At 42.6% G+C, this 13,968-nt stretch overlaps 2 protein-coding genes across 7 annotated transcripts in view; both read left to right on the forward strand.

Moving 5' to 3' along the window:
* The window catches only part of REEP1 (receptor accessory protein 1), a 129,948-nt gene extending 129,669 nt beyond the window's left edge, over window positions 1-279 (forward strand). The window contains exon 11 of one of the 2 annotated variants that reach the window (XM_027129142.1): window positions 179-212. In XM_027129142.1, coding sequence (XP_026984943.1) covers window positions 179-197 — 19 coding nt within the window. In that variant the 3' untranslated portion in view covers window positions 198-212. Of the gene's footprint in view, window positions 1-178 lie in introns of both variants that reach the window. The other variant, XM_027129146.1, reaches the window with a different exon arrangement.
* Window positions 280-772: 493 nt separating this feature from the next.
* IMMT (inner membrane mitochondrial protein) overlaps window positions 773-13,968 on the forward strand; it is a 48,554-nt gene continuing 35,358 nt past the window's right edge. For 4 of the 5 annotated variants that reach the window (XM_027129124.1, XM_027129125.1, XM_027129126.1 and 1 more), the window contains exon 1: window positions 773-974. In XM_027129124.1, coding sequence (XP_026984925.1) covers window positions 930-974 — 45 coding nt within the window. In that variant the 5' untranslated portion in view covers window positions 773-929. The remainder of the gene's footprint in view (window positions 975-13,968) is intronic. The other variant, XM_027129128.1, reaches the window with a different exon arrangement.

Consider the following 13,968-nt stretch of genomic DNA (forward strand, 5'->3'; position numbering starts at 1 on the left):
GCGTCAATTCAGTCTTATTCCCACCAAAGTAGAACGCAGTCCCCTCAAAAGTACTTTGCAAACGCAAGAGACACACAAGTTATTTAGTTTCTACGATATATTGACGGTAAGATCATAATTAGTACTAATAGCATTGAATACGGTGTTCAGTATTTAACGTGTGTTACCTTGATTACAGGCTCAGTGGAATACTTTGAACAGTGTTTCTGCACTGACCTCATCTTCCCATCCATCCCACAGATTGCGACCAAAATTATCTTTCTAAAATAAAAACTTGGTGAAGAAGGCGGTGTGGTTTAATATGAAGGAGTAGAAGCTGTGGAACCCGAAGAATCAGGGTTTCTATTCCTGCTGTGCTATTTATTAGATTCCTGAACGACACATTCTGCACAAAGATCTCCCCAGTGTTCTTTCACCCAGTCTCCCACAAGCAGGATGACTCCCGGAAGAAGGGCTGCCAAACGAACAGAACGCGCAAACCGAGACAACACCACTGTTTACGTAACTTTGGGCAAATCCATTCCTTTCTACGAAATATCCAGCTGACAGAAACAGCTGAGATGCTTTCTTGTTTGAATTCTCCGGAGTCACACCTGCCCGGTTTCCGCGCGGACCAGAGCCCGAGGTCCAGACGCACTGCTACCCACCTCAATCACCCAGTAACCCGAGCTTGGGGTAACAGCCAAGAGCCCCGAGCGCGACCCGGAAGGAGAAATCGCCCCTTCCGTCTAAGCAGGGCCCACCCTCTCCCAGCGGCCTGGACACGGGCGAGAGGGAGCTGCGCGTGCGCAGTGGCGTTGGCTGCCCTTCCGGTACGCCCGGCGCGGAGAGGCGGCACGGACGCAAGCACGCACGGACGCAAGGTTTCCCCTACTTGCGCCGCTGCCCTAGCTCCCACTTACACCTGCAGCGCGGTCAGCCCCGCAGAGATGCTGCGAGCCTGTCAGTTATCCGGCGTGACCTCCACCGCCCAGGTGAGGACGCGGGCGCCGGGAGAGAGCGCGTGGTGAAACTGACTCCCGGCAGCCGGCGGAAAATAAGGGAGGCTTTGGCTCTGCCTAGGCCTGGGGACAGAGGCGTGTCTCAGGGCCGCCCTTATCGCGAGAGTCCGCGGTGAGCCCTCGAGGCAGTCAATTCGGCAGTTCGATGGACTGGAATGACTTGAGGGTTATTGCTGAATAGGGATGGGGCGTGGAGAAGAGAAGGTGGCGGGGAGGCGGGCGTAGGACGGGAGGCACGGCTTCGGGGACATGCCATCCAATCAGCCCCGCGCTGCCCCAGTCTAGGACCAATTGAGGCTGCTGGCGCCCGGGTCGCCGGTTGGGCGCTTGATAGGTTTCGCGCAGCCAGTGGTTGAAGGTCGACGGAAAACTGCAGTTCCCAGCAGGACATGCATAGCCTTGGCTTGTTGCATCTTAATAAGGAGGTGCCTGGACTGCTAGAGTCCGCATTTTGGGGGGGGGGGGGTCAAGATTGTAATTAATCAGGAGGGGCTGCCTTTCTTTTCGTAGCGGAGAACACTTCTTGAGCTAATGAAAGATTGTAATATGGAGCTCGAACACCTGGTACTCGAGGAAGGTTAGGCGTCATGACCTTGTGCTCATTTCTGAGATTAGCCTGAGGATCTGTGTCTTCAGGTGCTGGGACGACTTTGGCAGACATTCAAGGAGCCCAGACACCCAGTTATTTTTATTTCTGCATAATTATCAAAGTAATTTTCTGAAATTAAAAAAGGAAACCTATTCCCATTGCTCACAATTTAAAGAAAATTGGTATTTTGGCAAAATGTGGTATTTGCAAAACAGGTCCTGTGACTCAAGCAATTGAGCAAACTCCCTGGGCACAGCGAGTTAGAAATAAAAGTCAAGCTTTTTTTTTTTCAAGTTTGCTTATCTCCCCTTTCGTTTCCAGGGTAAGAGAAGCAGTCTGTTCTGTAGGAAAGTGCGGGGTAGTGTTAGTTTTCTGTTGCTTTATAACAGGTGCCACAGATTGAGTAGCTTAAAACAACACATTTATTATCTTAGTGTTTCTGGACATGAATGGTCGGGGTTCTCTGCTCGTTGTCACACAAGGATGCAAAGTGTTTTCCCTGCTGTGGTTCTCATTTGGAGCTTCTCTTCTAAGCTCCTTCAGTTTGTTGGCAGAATTCAGTCCCTTGCAGCTGTAGGGCTGAAGTCCCTGTTTTCTTGCTAGCTGTCACCTCACCCTTCCTGGGGGCTGTCTGAAGTTCCTTGCTGCAAGGTCCTCAGAGGCAGTTTGTAACACAGATGTTTACTTTCTTGCAGGCTACCAGGAGCTTGTCTCTTAGACTTCAAAATTTCTCTTAACTTCCCTGTTTCTGATCTCCAGACCCAGATTTAAACGGCTTATGTGATTAGGCCAGGCCCACCTGGGTAACTCCCTTTTGATTAGTTCAAGTCAACTGATTAGAAACCTAATTACATCTGCAAAATCCCTTTTGCCATACTACTCTAATCATGGGCTTAACTGCAGGGGGCAGAGATCATGGAAGCCGACTTAGAATCTGGCCTATCATACTGCCCAAGTGGGGCTAGGAGGTTGGAGGAAGCATAACTGCCTTTCAGGGCAGAACTGGTGAGGTATGTTTTCGGAGCTCTCCTTTCAGGCCCAGTCTTGTTACATCATGGTTGTCACTGATCTGTCTCTGTCTGCCCTGAAGTCCAAAACTACTTTTTCCTTCCTTGCCTTTATCAAAATATTTTCCACTTAATGGGATCCCAATTAGGAAATTAGGAGAAAACTGGTTAAAACTTCATATTAAAATATGAACCCTTTTCTAGCCTGCAACCAAGATTTCTTACCTTCCTAAAGCTGCTATCTTGAAAAATTCATTGGTTTATTCTTCTTATCTCCTCATTCATTCTATAGTATTTGCTCCTGCTGCGTTGTGAAACTCTTTTTGCTCTTCTCATGTAGTATCTTGGGTCCCATTTTACCCTTCATCTCTTTTATTTTCCTTTGTTGAGTCGACTTCTTCTTGTACCTCTAGGAACTCTGGTACCCCAATGAACTTTCCCCCTCTCCCCCTTTCTCTTTTCTTTTAAGACATTATTTCAGAGCAGTTTTAGATTCACAGCAAACTAGAGGGCATTCCCCATATACCCTGTGCCTGAGGGATGCATAGCCTCCCCCTGTATTAACGTCTGCCACCGGAGTGTTACATTTGTTACAATTGATGAACCTACATTGACATATCATAATCACCCAACATCCGTTGTTGACACTAGCGTTCTCTTTTGATGTTGTACGTTCTGTGGATTGAGACACATGTATGATGGTATGTATCCATCACTATGGTATCATATAGAGTATTTTCACTGTCCTAGAAATCCTCTGTGCTCCACCTATTCATCACTTGCCTAGCCCCACCTCCTGGCAACCACCAGTCTCTTTACTGTCTCCATAGTTTTGCTTTTTTCAGAATGTCATATAGATGGAATCATACAGAATGTAGCCTTTTCAGATTGGTTTCTTTCACTTAGTATACTTCAGGTTCCTCCATGTCTTTTTATGGCTTGATGGATCATTTTTTTAGTGCTGAAAAATATTCCATTGTCTGGCTGTACCACAGTTTATTTATCCATTCACCTACTGAAGGACATCTTGGTTGCCTCCAAGGTTTGGCAGTTAAGAATAAAGATGCAGTAAACTTTTCAGTGCACGTTTTTACGTGGACATACATTTTCAGCTCCTTTGTGTAAATACCAGGGAGCACATATGCTGGATCATATGGTGAGAATATGCTTTGTTTTGTAAGAAACTGCCCCTCTATCTTCCAAAATGGCTGTACCGTTTTGCATTCCCAGCAGCAGTGAATGAGAGTTCTTGTTGCTCCACAGCCTCACCAGCATTTGGTTGTGGTCAGTGTTGGGGATTTTGGCCATTCTAAGAGGCATGTAATGATACTGTCCCATCTCTTTATATGCTCTCTTACTGGGATTACATCAGTTCCTAGAATTTTAATCCCTAAGCAGATGATTGTCTAGCCTCTGCTTTTGAACTTTGTACTCAAATTTCTAAATTCTTGTTTGATTTTGTCAAAATCCTTTACACTCCATCACACCATCTTCTTTTTTTTTTTTGCTGTACACGGGCCTCTCTCACTGCCGCGGCCTCTCCCGTTGTGGAGCACAGGCTCTGGACACACAGGCTCAGCAGCCATGGCTCACGGACCCAGCCGCTCCGCGGCATGTGGGGTCTTCCTGGACCGGGGTATGAACTCATGTCCCCTGCATCGGCAGGCGGACTCCCAACCACTGCGCCACCAGGGAAGCCCCACACCACACAGCATCTTCTTAAATGTCTTCTGGCTTTTACTGTTGCCCTCCTAGAGTCAGTTCTTCACCTAGTTGTTAACAAAGGCCTTTAAAAAAGCATACAGACCATGTCCTGCCCTCCCGTGACATCCCGTCTCATCAGAGTAAAATCTAAAGTCTTTACCGTGCCCCCTGGGCCCTTCATGATCTGGCTCTTTGCATATCTTATTTTTCTACTCGGCCTCATTCTCTTCTTCTCACTGCCTTTTCATTTGCTGTTTACCCTGAAGTTCTCCCACACATCTTTGCTTAGCTCTCACTCCCTTCAGATATTTTCTCAGCTATCACCTTCCCTTCAGAGAGGCCTTCCCTATCTAAAACAGACCTCTGAGCACTCTCTCCTTTGCATCACTCTGAACTTACCCTTACCCTACTTGGTTTTACTTTGTAGCCCCTACCACCACCTGACATACTGTGTATTTATTGTGTATTTTCCACATTAAAATGGAAGCTCCTCAAAGGGACTGTATCCATATCAGTACTCACAGTAGTCCCAGCTCCTAATAGGTGCTCAGTAAATAAAGATGTGTCATTTGTGAATGAATGTGTCATTTGAATGAAAGAATGACATGTTTGAATGAAAGAATAAATGTGTTCTGTGAATTTTTCTTAATTTCTGCAAGTGGATGGGACCTCCCTTAAACTTAAACCTCCATAGGTTTTAGAACCTCTCCAGAGAAACAGAACCGATGTAGATAGAAAGATTTACTATAAGGAATTGGCCCATGCAGTTGTGGAGGCTGGCAGGCTTGATATGCACAGTCCCAGAGGAGCTTGTGGTGCATTTTCAGTCTGAAGGCTGGCAAACTGGAGACCCAGGAGAGCCGATGGTGCAGTTCCAGTCTGAAGGCATTCTGCCGGAGAATTCCCTCTTGGCTTGGGGAGACTGGTCTTTTTGTTCTATTCAGGTCTTCCATTGACTGTCTGAGGCCCACCCATATTATGGAAGGCAACCTGTTTTATTCATAGTTCATTGATTCAAATGTTAATTTCATCCAAAAACACCTTCCAAGTTGACATAAAAAATTTACCATCACGGCTGGCATCTAGCTTATCCTCAATGTGTGGACTTAATCATCCTTAAATTCCTTACATGTGGGTATTCAGCAGAAATGAATTGCTCTTTCTTTCTTTCCCAGAAATGAGCTTCAGAGCTCTGACTCTTCCTCACTTTACTTCCCAGACCTAACACCATCTGTCTTCTTTTAGTCCCAGGACTGCATGGCCAGGCCCAGCCTTTTTTGAGGTGGGCCTTGGGTTTGGAGGACCTGGGCTTTCAGCCTAGCCTGGCCCTCTCCCAGACTACAAATTCGGGAGTGGTCATCTGCACGTGCATTGATCTTATCTGCTTATAATTTTGAAAAAGCGAAAGAAACATTATTTTTGAGGGTTGACTAAGCTAGCTTATTTAACTAAGACCAAGTTTGATATCAGGGCTAATTTAGGACTGAACTTGTGTGTGGACATTTTTAGCTGTCATCTTCTGGAATTCTTTCTTTTCATTAGGGTTATAAAACACTGTTACTCAATAATAGATGTAGGTAGTGAGGCACACGTGGTAGAAAGTAGTTTAGTATATGATGCAGCCTGTTTGCTTCTATGCATATTAGAATCCTTTTTTTTTAAAATAAATTTATTGTTTTAATTTTTGGCTGTGTTGGGTCTTCATTGCTGCGCACAGGCTTTTCTCTAGTTGCAGCGAGCAGGGGCTACTCTTCGTTGTGGTGCGTGGGCTTGTCATTACAGTGGCTTCTCTTGTTACGGAGCACAGGCTCTAGGTGCTTGGGCTTCAGTATTTGTGGCACGCGGGCTCAGTAGTTGTGGCTCAGGGGCTTAATTACTCTGCGGCATGTGGGATCTTCCCAGCCAGGGCTGGAACCCATATCTCTTGAATTGGCAGGCAGATTCTTAACCACTGCGCCACCAGGGAAGTCTAGAATCCTTTTTTATTATTCTTCATTTTCATTTCTCTGGACCAATTGCTTTCAAACCATTTTGAAATACATTTTACATCATAACTTAGAACAGAAGATTGAGAGTATATAGGTAATATATATTTTCACACGTATATGCAGAGAAAACTAGAGAAAACTGCTTTTGCCATACTGATGAATGTCTGCTATTTCCTTGTCATAACTGAAAAGCACTTTTTCTCCTATAGAATATGTTTTTACTGGGAAATAATACTGCTTTCATGCCAAACTTAATTGGATTTGTGTATGTGATATATTTTTAACCTTAATGCATGATTCCTATAAAATATTTTTAGTCAACTATAGAAAGAGTTGTTGGATATTAATCTGTAATTTAAATGTAGAACTTGCCATTAACTTCGGGATACCTTTTGTTTGTGTGGGAGGAATCCTTATTGCAAATCTCAAAACCGAAATGTCAGTTACAGCAAACGGCCACATCTAGAAGGGAAACCTGCAACCTCCAGATAGGGTTCACATGAGGGGACTTGTATTATAGTCTCTGTTTCCAGGATTGTGGTTTCTTTTTATATGTTCACTTTAATTTGGAAGAGCTAAGGAATAAGTGGTCTTTGCAAGAACATTACATGGGAATTGTGTGTTTTAACTTGCTTTTTGGGGTTTTGTTTGTTAAAATCATGTTTCTATAGGTTGGAAGCAGCAATGCTAACCTTATAACATTTATTACAAGGCTATATGTCAAGGCAAATTGTTTTGAAACAGTATTGTCTTTTGTACATTGTTGGTTATTATTAATAAAAAGGTATTCCAGAACTAAGAAGTGTCCAGTATTTTGTGTGTTAAAGTTAGGACGTTTAGTTTATATAAATAAAGAGAGTTTAGTTTGGTGCTTAAGAAAGAGGGTTCTGAAGGTAGACTTTGGATTTGGAAGTGGTTTCTTACACGTGACACCAAAAGACACAAGATAAATTGGATTTCACAAAATTAAAGAATGTTTTGGGGCTTCCCTGGTGGTGCAGTGGTTAAGAATCCACCTGCCAATGTAGAGCCAGAAAGTAGAGAGTGGCTGACAGGAGCTGGGGAGAAGGGAAAATGGGGAGACTGCCTAGTTGGTACAGGAGTTTACTTTTGGAGTGATGAAACTGTTCCGGAGCTAGGTGACGGCGATGGTTGTACAGCATTGTGGATGTACTAAATGCCTCTGAAACGTACACTTTAAAATGGTGAATTTTATAAGCGAATTTTACCACACAGAGAAAAAAACAAAACACTCAACACCAGGCAGTTGCAGATGGCCTGATATATACAGAGCTAGACTTATATATATATATATATAAAATTAAAGTAATATAAAATAATATATAATAAACTTGAAGTAGCATCCATTAGCCGGAAATGGGACAATTTGAGTTTTCAAAAGGATAACAGTTGCAACTGGTTTAAGTTCATCAGAAGTGTTTAAATCCATGAGTTGATAAAGATCCTGTTTTGGTTTGCTAAGGCACCTTGAGCTTGGGGTAAAAGATTTATTGACTGCCTCCCTCAGTTCTGGGGGTTTCTGGCCTCAGCTGGGCATTTTGTGTCCCTCGTGAGGTTGTAGTCAGGCCGTGGCTGGGGCTAGAGTCATCTCAAAGGCTTCCTCACTCCCGTGTCTGACAGCTGATACTGGCTGCAGCTGAGACCTCAGTGGGTCTGTTGGCTGGAACACCTACATGTGTGTCTGGGTTTCCTCCCAGTTTGGCGGCTGTGTTCCAAGAGCAAGTGTGATGAGGGGCAGAGCCAGGCAGAAACTGTATCCCCTTTATGTCTTGGTCTCAGAAGTCACAGAGCCTCACTTTCACTGCCCTCTATTAGTAAATTAGTAACTAAGGCATGCCCTTGTTCCAGGGAAGGGCTCAGTTTGCTGGAGGAGTAGCAAGTTTCTGGAAGAGCATGTGTTACAGGAAATATTGTTGTAGTCAGTTTTGGACAATACAGTCTGCCTTGTAGCCATGACAACTTGCATTCCTCCCACATGTAAATACATTCACAGCCTTCCTCATAACCCTCCAAAACCTCATCCCATCACAGCATCAGGCTTAGACTAACGGACCAGGATCTTGCCATCAAGTCAGATCCCTTTGCAGGTAAGACATCTTGAATGTGGTCTGTTGGGTACAGTTCCTTAAGTGCTTTTCCTTTCAGTCTAAAGACCTGTGAACTAAAGAGACAAGTTATCTGTTCCCCATATACCCTACACACAGTATAGTGTGACACTCCCTTCCAAAGAGGCACACAGCAGTCACTGTTCATAACAAATGTCAAATCCAACTGACACATGTTGCTGCTTGCTTAATTAGGACTTAGTTTTCTTGCTTGGGAATGTTTCTCCATAGCTCTTTTTTTTTTGGCTGCACTGCGCAGCATGTAGGATCTTAGTTCCCCAAACCCGAGCCCCCTGCCGTGGAAGCGCTTAGTATTAACCACTGCTCCGCCAGGGAAGTCCCTCTCCATAGCTCTTGGTTCTACCCTCTGGGCTTCAGGTTTCACCCTTTGAATCATCCTTCCTTTTCTGTTTATTAATTAATTTATTTATTTTTGGCTGCGCTGGATCTTGGTTGCTGTGCGCGGGCTTCTCATTGTGGTGACTTCTCTTGGTGCGGAGCACGGGCTGTAGGCGCGCGGGCTCAGTAGTTGCAGCACGTGGGCTCAGTAGTTGTGGCTCGCGGGCTCTAGAGCGCAGGCTCAGTAGTTGTGGTGCACGGGCTTAGTTGCTCCACGGCATGTGGGATCTTCCCAGACCAGGGCTCGAGCCCATGTCTCCTGCATTGGCAGGTGGATTCTTAACCACTGCGCTACCAGGGAAGCCCCATCCTTCCTTTTCCAGATGTGTCGCCTGTTGGCAGCTGAATCGTTTTCTCAGACTGCTTTCTGTCTGTAGAGGTTCTAGAGGCCCAAAACCTCTATTTGTTTTATACTCTTCACCTTTAAATCCAGGCCGGCCTGTTTTTCATCTTAATGACTCTGTGGGTTTCTTGTGGGTCTTACTGGAGTGTTCTCCATTAGAGAAGAGCCACACCCACAAATCTGATCAGAATAAGCTCTTCTCCAATTTTGGGCTCCCTGTGAGGCTGCTGTGGTCTCAAACCCCTAAGATTCTCAGCTGCCCTGTTGTTTAATAAAAAGAATATGGGATGCATACTCTTAAGGTCCTTAGTGGGCCTTTTCTCAGTATAAAAAGTTCTGTGAGGAGCACCTCCTGAGATCTTTCTGAGGTCTTAAAGGATCGTTGCTAACTGGAGAGGCTGAGAATGAGAAACAGTCTTATTTTTTAACCCACCAAGTACTAGCTCCTTTTTTTTTTTTTTTTTACTAGCTCCTTTATATTTCCTTCAAATTTTGCTTGAAAGCTAAACAGTGTTTTTCGGTTTGTTTGTCTTTCAGAAGCTTGGCGCTATCCTTATCATACTCTGCTAAAAGGAAGCAGTTGGCACTTGTGAACGTTCTGCTTAGTACTGTCTTTAGCTAAATCCATCAGTTCATTAGGTACAGCTATACCTAATTTTCTATTTTCCACGTCTTACCACGGGTGACAATTTTGATAAACTTCTGCCACTACATACAAAGATCCCTTTTTCCTCCAGGTTCCAAAAATATTTTTCTCACTTTTCTTAAGCCCTCACCAAGACAGCTTCTGTGAAGGCCACTAGGCTTCTGCTAACAGTCTCCTCAAGGCCCTTCCAACTTTCACTCCCCACCCCCCAGTCCCAAAGTCATTAACACGTGCTTTATGTTTTATAGTAGCACCCTATTTCCAGGTACAAGCATCTGTTTGGTTATAGCTGTAAAACAGATCACCCCAAACCTAGTCTTTATTTATTCTTTTATGGTAAATAATATTTATTATTATACAGATAAAAATTATATTGTATTGTATATACTTATAAGGAAATAACATATAAGTAAATATCTTTCATTTCTAAGGAGGTTCCATTAGGAGGTTCTTGGGGTCTCATGAGCTTGCAAGGTTCTGGGGAAGTGGCAAGGTTCTAGAAAAGCATGTGAGCTGTGAACTATAGCAGTTTTTGGAAAATACAATCTGTCACAATTAATAAATGAAAACCAAAAAACCGCACAATTGTTCATCATCAGAGGATAACTGGATAAAAGGATAAAAAGAATCAACCATTTATCCTCCTTTCCTCTGTGAACTGTACTATTGAGTAATCAAATTGTAGATGAGGGGAAGCATCTCTATAAAATACGTCAAATTATAAATGAAAAATAAAATTAGAGACCACTTTTTGCAACTTCCAATAAATTAATGGATCTAGACATTGTACATCAGCACAATTGATAACAGCACAAAAAGAGAGGCAAGCAGATGTTGTGTACCTCCCGATGAAAGAAAACACCACCCCCTAAAGTCTTGCCAAAGAGAGTAAACCTGAATCTGATCAAGTGTCTGGTTCCAGCTCCAGCTTGCAGGAAATACAGAGGACAGGAACGTGTTAAATTGCACCTTGAACAAAATCCAGTCTGTGGAAAATTCTGCAGGTTGAACAAACAGATTTCTTCAACAGAATAATTACTGGAGGGAACACCTATAGAGTAAAAGACCTATGGATTAATAGACTTAGAAGATACCCATATTTTTTTAATAGGCAAGACTAAACTTTGTATCTAGGGATTCATACTTGGGTGATAAAACCATGAAAAACTTAAGTATTTTGACTCTTAAAGCTCTGTTTGGAATATGAAATGCAACATAGACTATGATGGTAGCCTAATGAATAGGATACTTAAATTTTTTAAACCAGGAGCAACTATTTCAGATAAAAAACCTGTTTATTTGCCTCAGGATACAATCAATTTTCTTTTTTTTGTACAGAAGTATGAAACTTTTTTTAAATTAATTTTTCGGCTACGTCGGGTCTTCACTGCTGTGCGTGGGCTTTCTCTAGTTGCGGCGAGCGGAGGCTACTCTTTGTTGTGGTGCACAGGCTTCTCATTGTGGTGCTTTCTCTTGTTGCAGAGCGTGGGCTCTAGGTGTGCGGGCTTCAGTAGTTGCAGCGCGTGGGCTCAGTAGTTGTGGCTCACGGGCTCTAGAGCACAGGCTCAGTAGTTGTGGCACATGGGCTTAGTTGCTCCGCCACATGTGGGATCTTTCTGGACCAGGGATCAGACCCATGTCCCTTGCATTGGCAGGCGGATTCTTAACCACTGCGCCACCAGGGAAGTCCCAAGTGTGAAACCTTTTATTGCTACTATGTTTTGGTCATAAAAGATAAATTTTTTCACGTTTTATCCCTTCTTAAATCAGGGTGCATATTACAGTTGGTGCATTTTTACAATTGTTTAATTCAAAGCTCAGCTTTCAAAAACAAAAGCAAAAGCAAGAATATCCAGAAAAATTCTGAAAAAGAATAGTACTAGAAGAGAGGACTAGCTCTACCAGGTTAAAACCTAATTCTAAGATGCAGTAGTTAAAACATTGTGGGGTTAGTCTATGAATAGAAGTGTGTGAATAGGTGGAACAGTGGAACAAATTAGGAAATCTAAGTGCATCAAGGAATTGAGTATATTTTAAGGTGGCATTTCAAATTGTTGGGGAAAAAATGGATTATTCAGTCTACGATTTAGGGACAACTGAATAGACATTTAAGAAAAAATAAAGTTGAATCCATGCCATATACTTTACACTGGATTCAAAGATTTAAATATAAAAAAGATGAAACCATGAGAGTAATACCATGGAAGACTTATTTTATCATCAGAGGGTGACTTTCGAAGAATAGGAGAAAACCCGGAAATCATAAAAGATGGACACTTTTGGCTATAAAAGTATCACAAACTGGATAAAACCATTTGCAAGTAGCAGGGACATGGCTAATTTTTCTTTGTATGTAAAGAACACTTAGAACATGAAGATGATCAATCTTATTTAAAAGTGGTCAGAGGATACACTGACAGTTCATAGAAAAGGAAGTAAAATAGATAATAAATATATTAAAAGATGCACAGTCATAACAAAGGAAACTGTGATTAAAACTGCACTGCAAGGCTGTTGGAGAGGCTGTGGGAACCCCCATCCCCTGCACTGGCAGGCGGACTCTTAACCACTGTGCCACTAGGGACGCCCCTAATACAGCAATATTTACCAACATTTCAGATTTTACTTTTAGGAATACTTTTAGGAATTGACCCCAAATGATGTATGTTTCTCATTGTTTATTATAATAAAAATTTAAACAAAACCTCAGTCACCATCAAAAAGAGGCTGGTTAAATATATTAAGTGACAACTGTTGGAGGCCAGAGGGAATGAAATGTACCCACCAAACTGAGAGCGTCTTGAGACCAAAACACAAGGCAGGCAGCTCCACATAATCAACAGATCAGTTTATTATAGGGTAACTTACAGGGTGGGATCCAGCAGGCAATGATCCAGAAGCGTTCACAACTGCACTCCGCATGTCTGAGGGGCTATTGGGACGATTTTATAGTTAACCTAGAGTACAGGGGTACGTGCTTGGGAACAGGACGTGCATTCCTAAGTCAAGATGATTGAGTGGGTAACGGGTCTCATGGGTAAGGGAATACGTCAGCAAAGGTCTTCAATGTTTGGGGACTAACAGAGCGTAGAGGCCCCCTGGTCCTAATGATTATTAAACAATATCTATTAACTACAAAGCCTTTGATGACAGAGAAGCGATTTACCACACAGTACCATCCTGGGCAGGGTCTGTGGAAGGACAGGAGGAACTGTATGGGCCTAAGATGGCATCAGTTATGCTAACAGCCGTACAACCAACCATACAGTGGAGTACAGAATCACTCAAATCCAGTAGGAAGATTTTCATGTGCTGATATAGAATGAGCTCAGGTGTATATTGTTGAGTGAACTTTAGTACAGGACTGGGTGTATGTTATGGTATCATTTGTGTAAAGGGGGCGTGCCCGGAATTCTCCGTCACAAACTATCTGAATATATAAGAAACAGATAGCATTGGTTGCCTATGGAGAGGGAATCTAAGTGGCTGGAAGACAGAAGCATGAGGGAGACTTCACTCTGTATGTAACTAAACATTTTGATTTTGAATTTCAGATTTTAAATTTACTTAATGCTAGGAACTGTAAACTTACAATCACATCAAATATATCTGTCAAAGGGAGGGAAGAGGGGCAGGGTAAAAGTAGAAGATGGATAAAGGAGCAGGTTAAAAAGTATATATTGCTGTGAATTAGGGTGTTCTCAGACTCTAGTGTTGAATCTGGCTCTGTATTACACAGAATCAAGGATCCATTATTATGTTTGCTGCTTGACGTTCCAATTAGCTAATTGTCCGCCGTTAACAGTGCCTTCATTTTTGACTCATACCTTTTTATACCCATTGAGGTAAAAAAATGCTTTCTTAAACAAAACACAACTTTAATGGTTTCCTAATATTTCATCCCTAAGTGAACAAAATGGAGTTGTTGATATATGAAAGTAGATGCAATTCTGTTTGAAATTTCATGCTACCTGCTTTATAGAACAGTAGGAAAACACCCTTTTCTTGTAATTTCAGTTGAGAATTCTACACTAAAGGTAATAATTGAAATACTTTTAAAATACCAATTATAGCTGCTTTACACGTTGTAAAACATACAGTTTTTCCTCCCCCAAATGTATTAATATGTTAATTTGATGTTTACCTCTAGGCTTTGGCAAATAGA

Source organism: Aethalodelphis obliquidens, unplaced genomic scaffold, assembly GCF_003676395.1.
Source record: "Aethalodelphis obliquidens isolate GAN/ISIS:26980383/991018 unplaced genomic scaffold, ASM367639v1 scaffold35, whole genome shotgun sequence".
Lineage (NCBI taxonomy): Eukaryota > Metazoa > Chordata > Mammalia > Artiodactyla > Delphinidae > Aethalodelphis > Aethalodelphis obliquidens.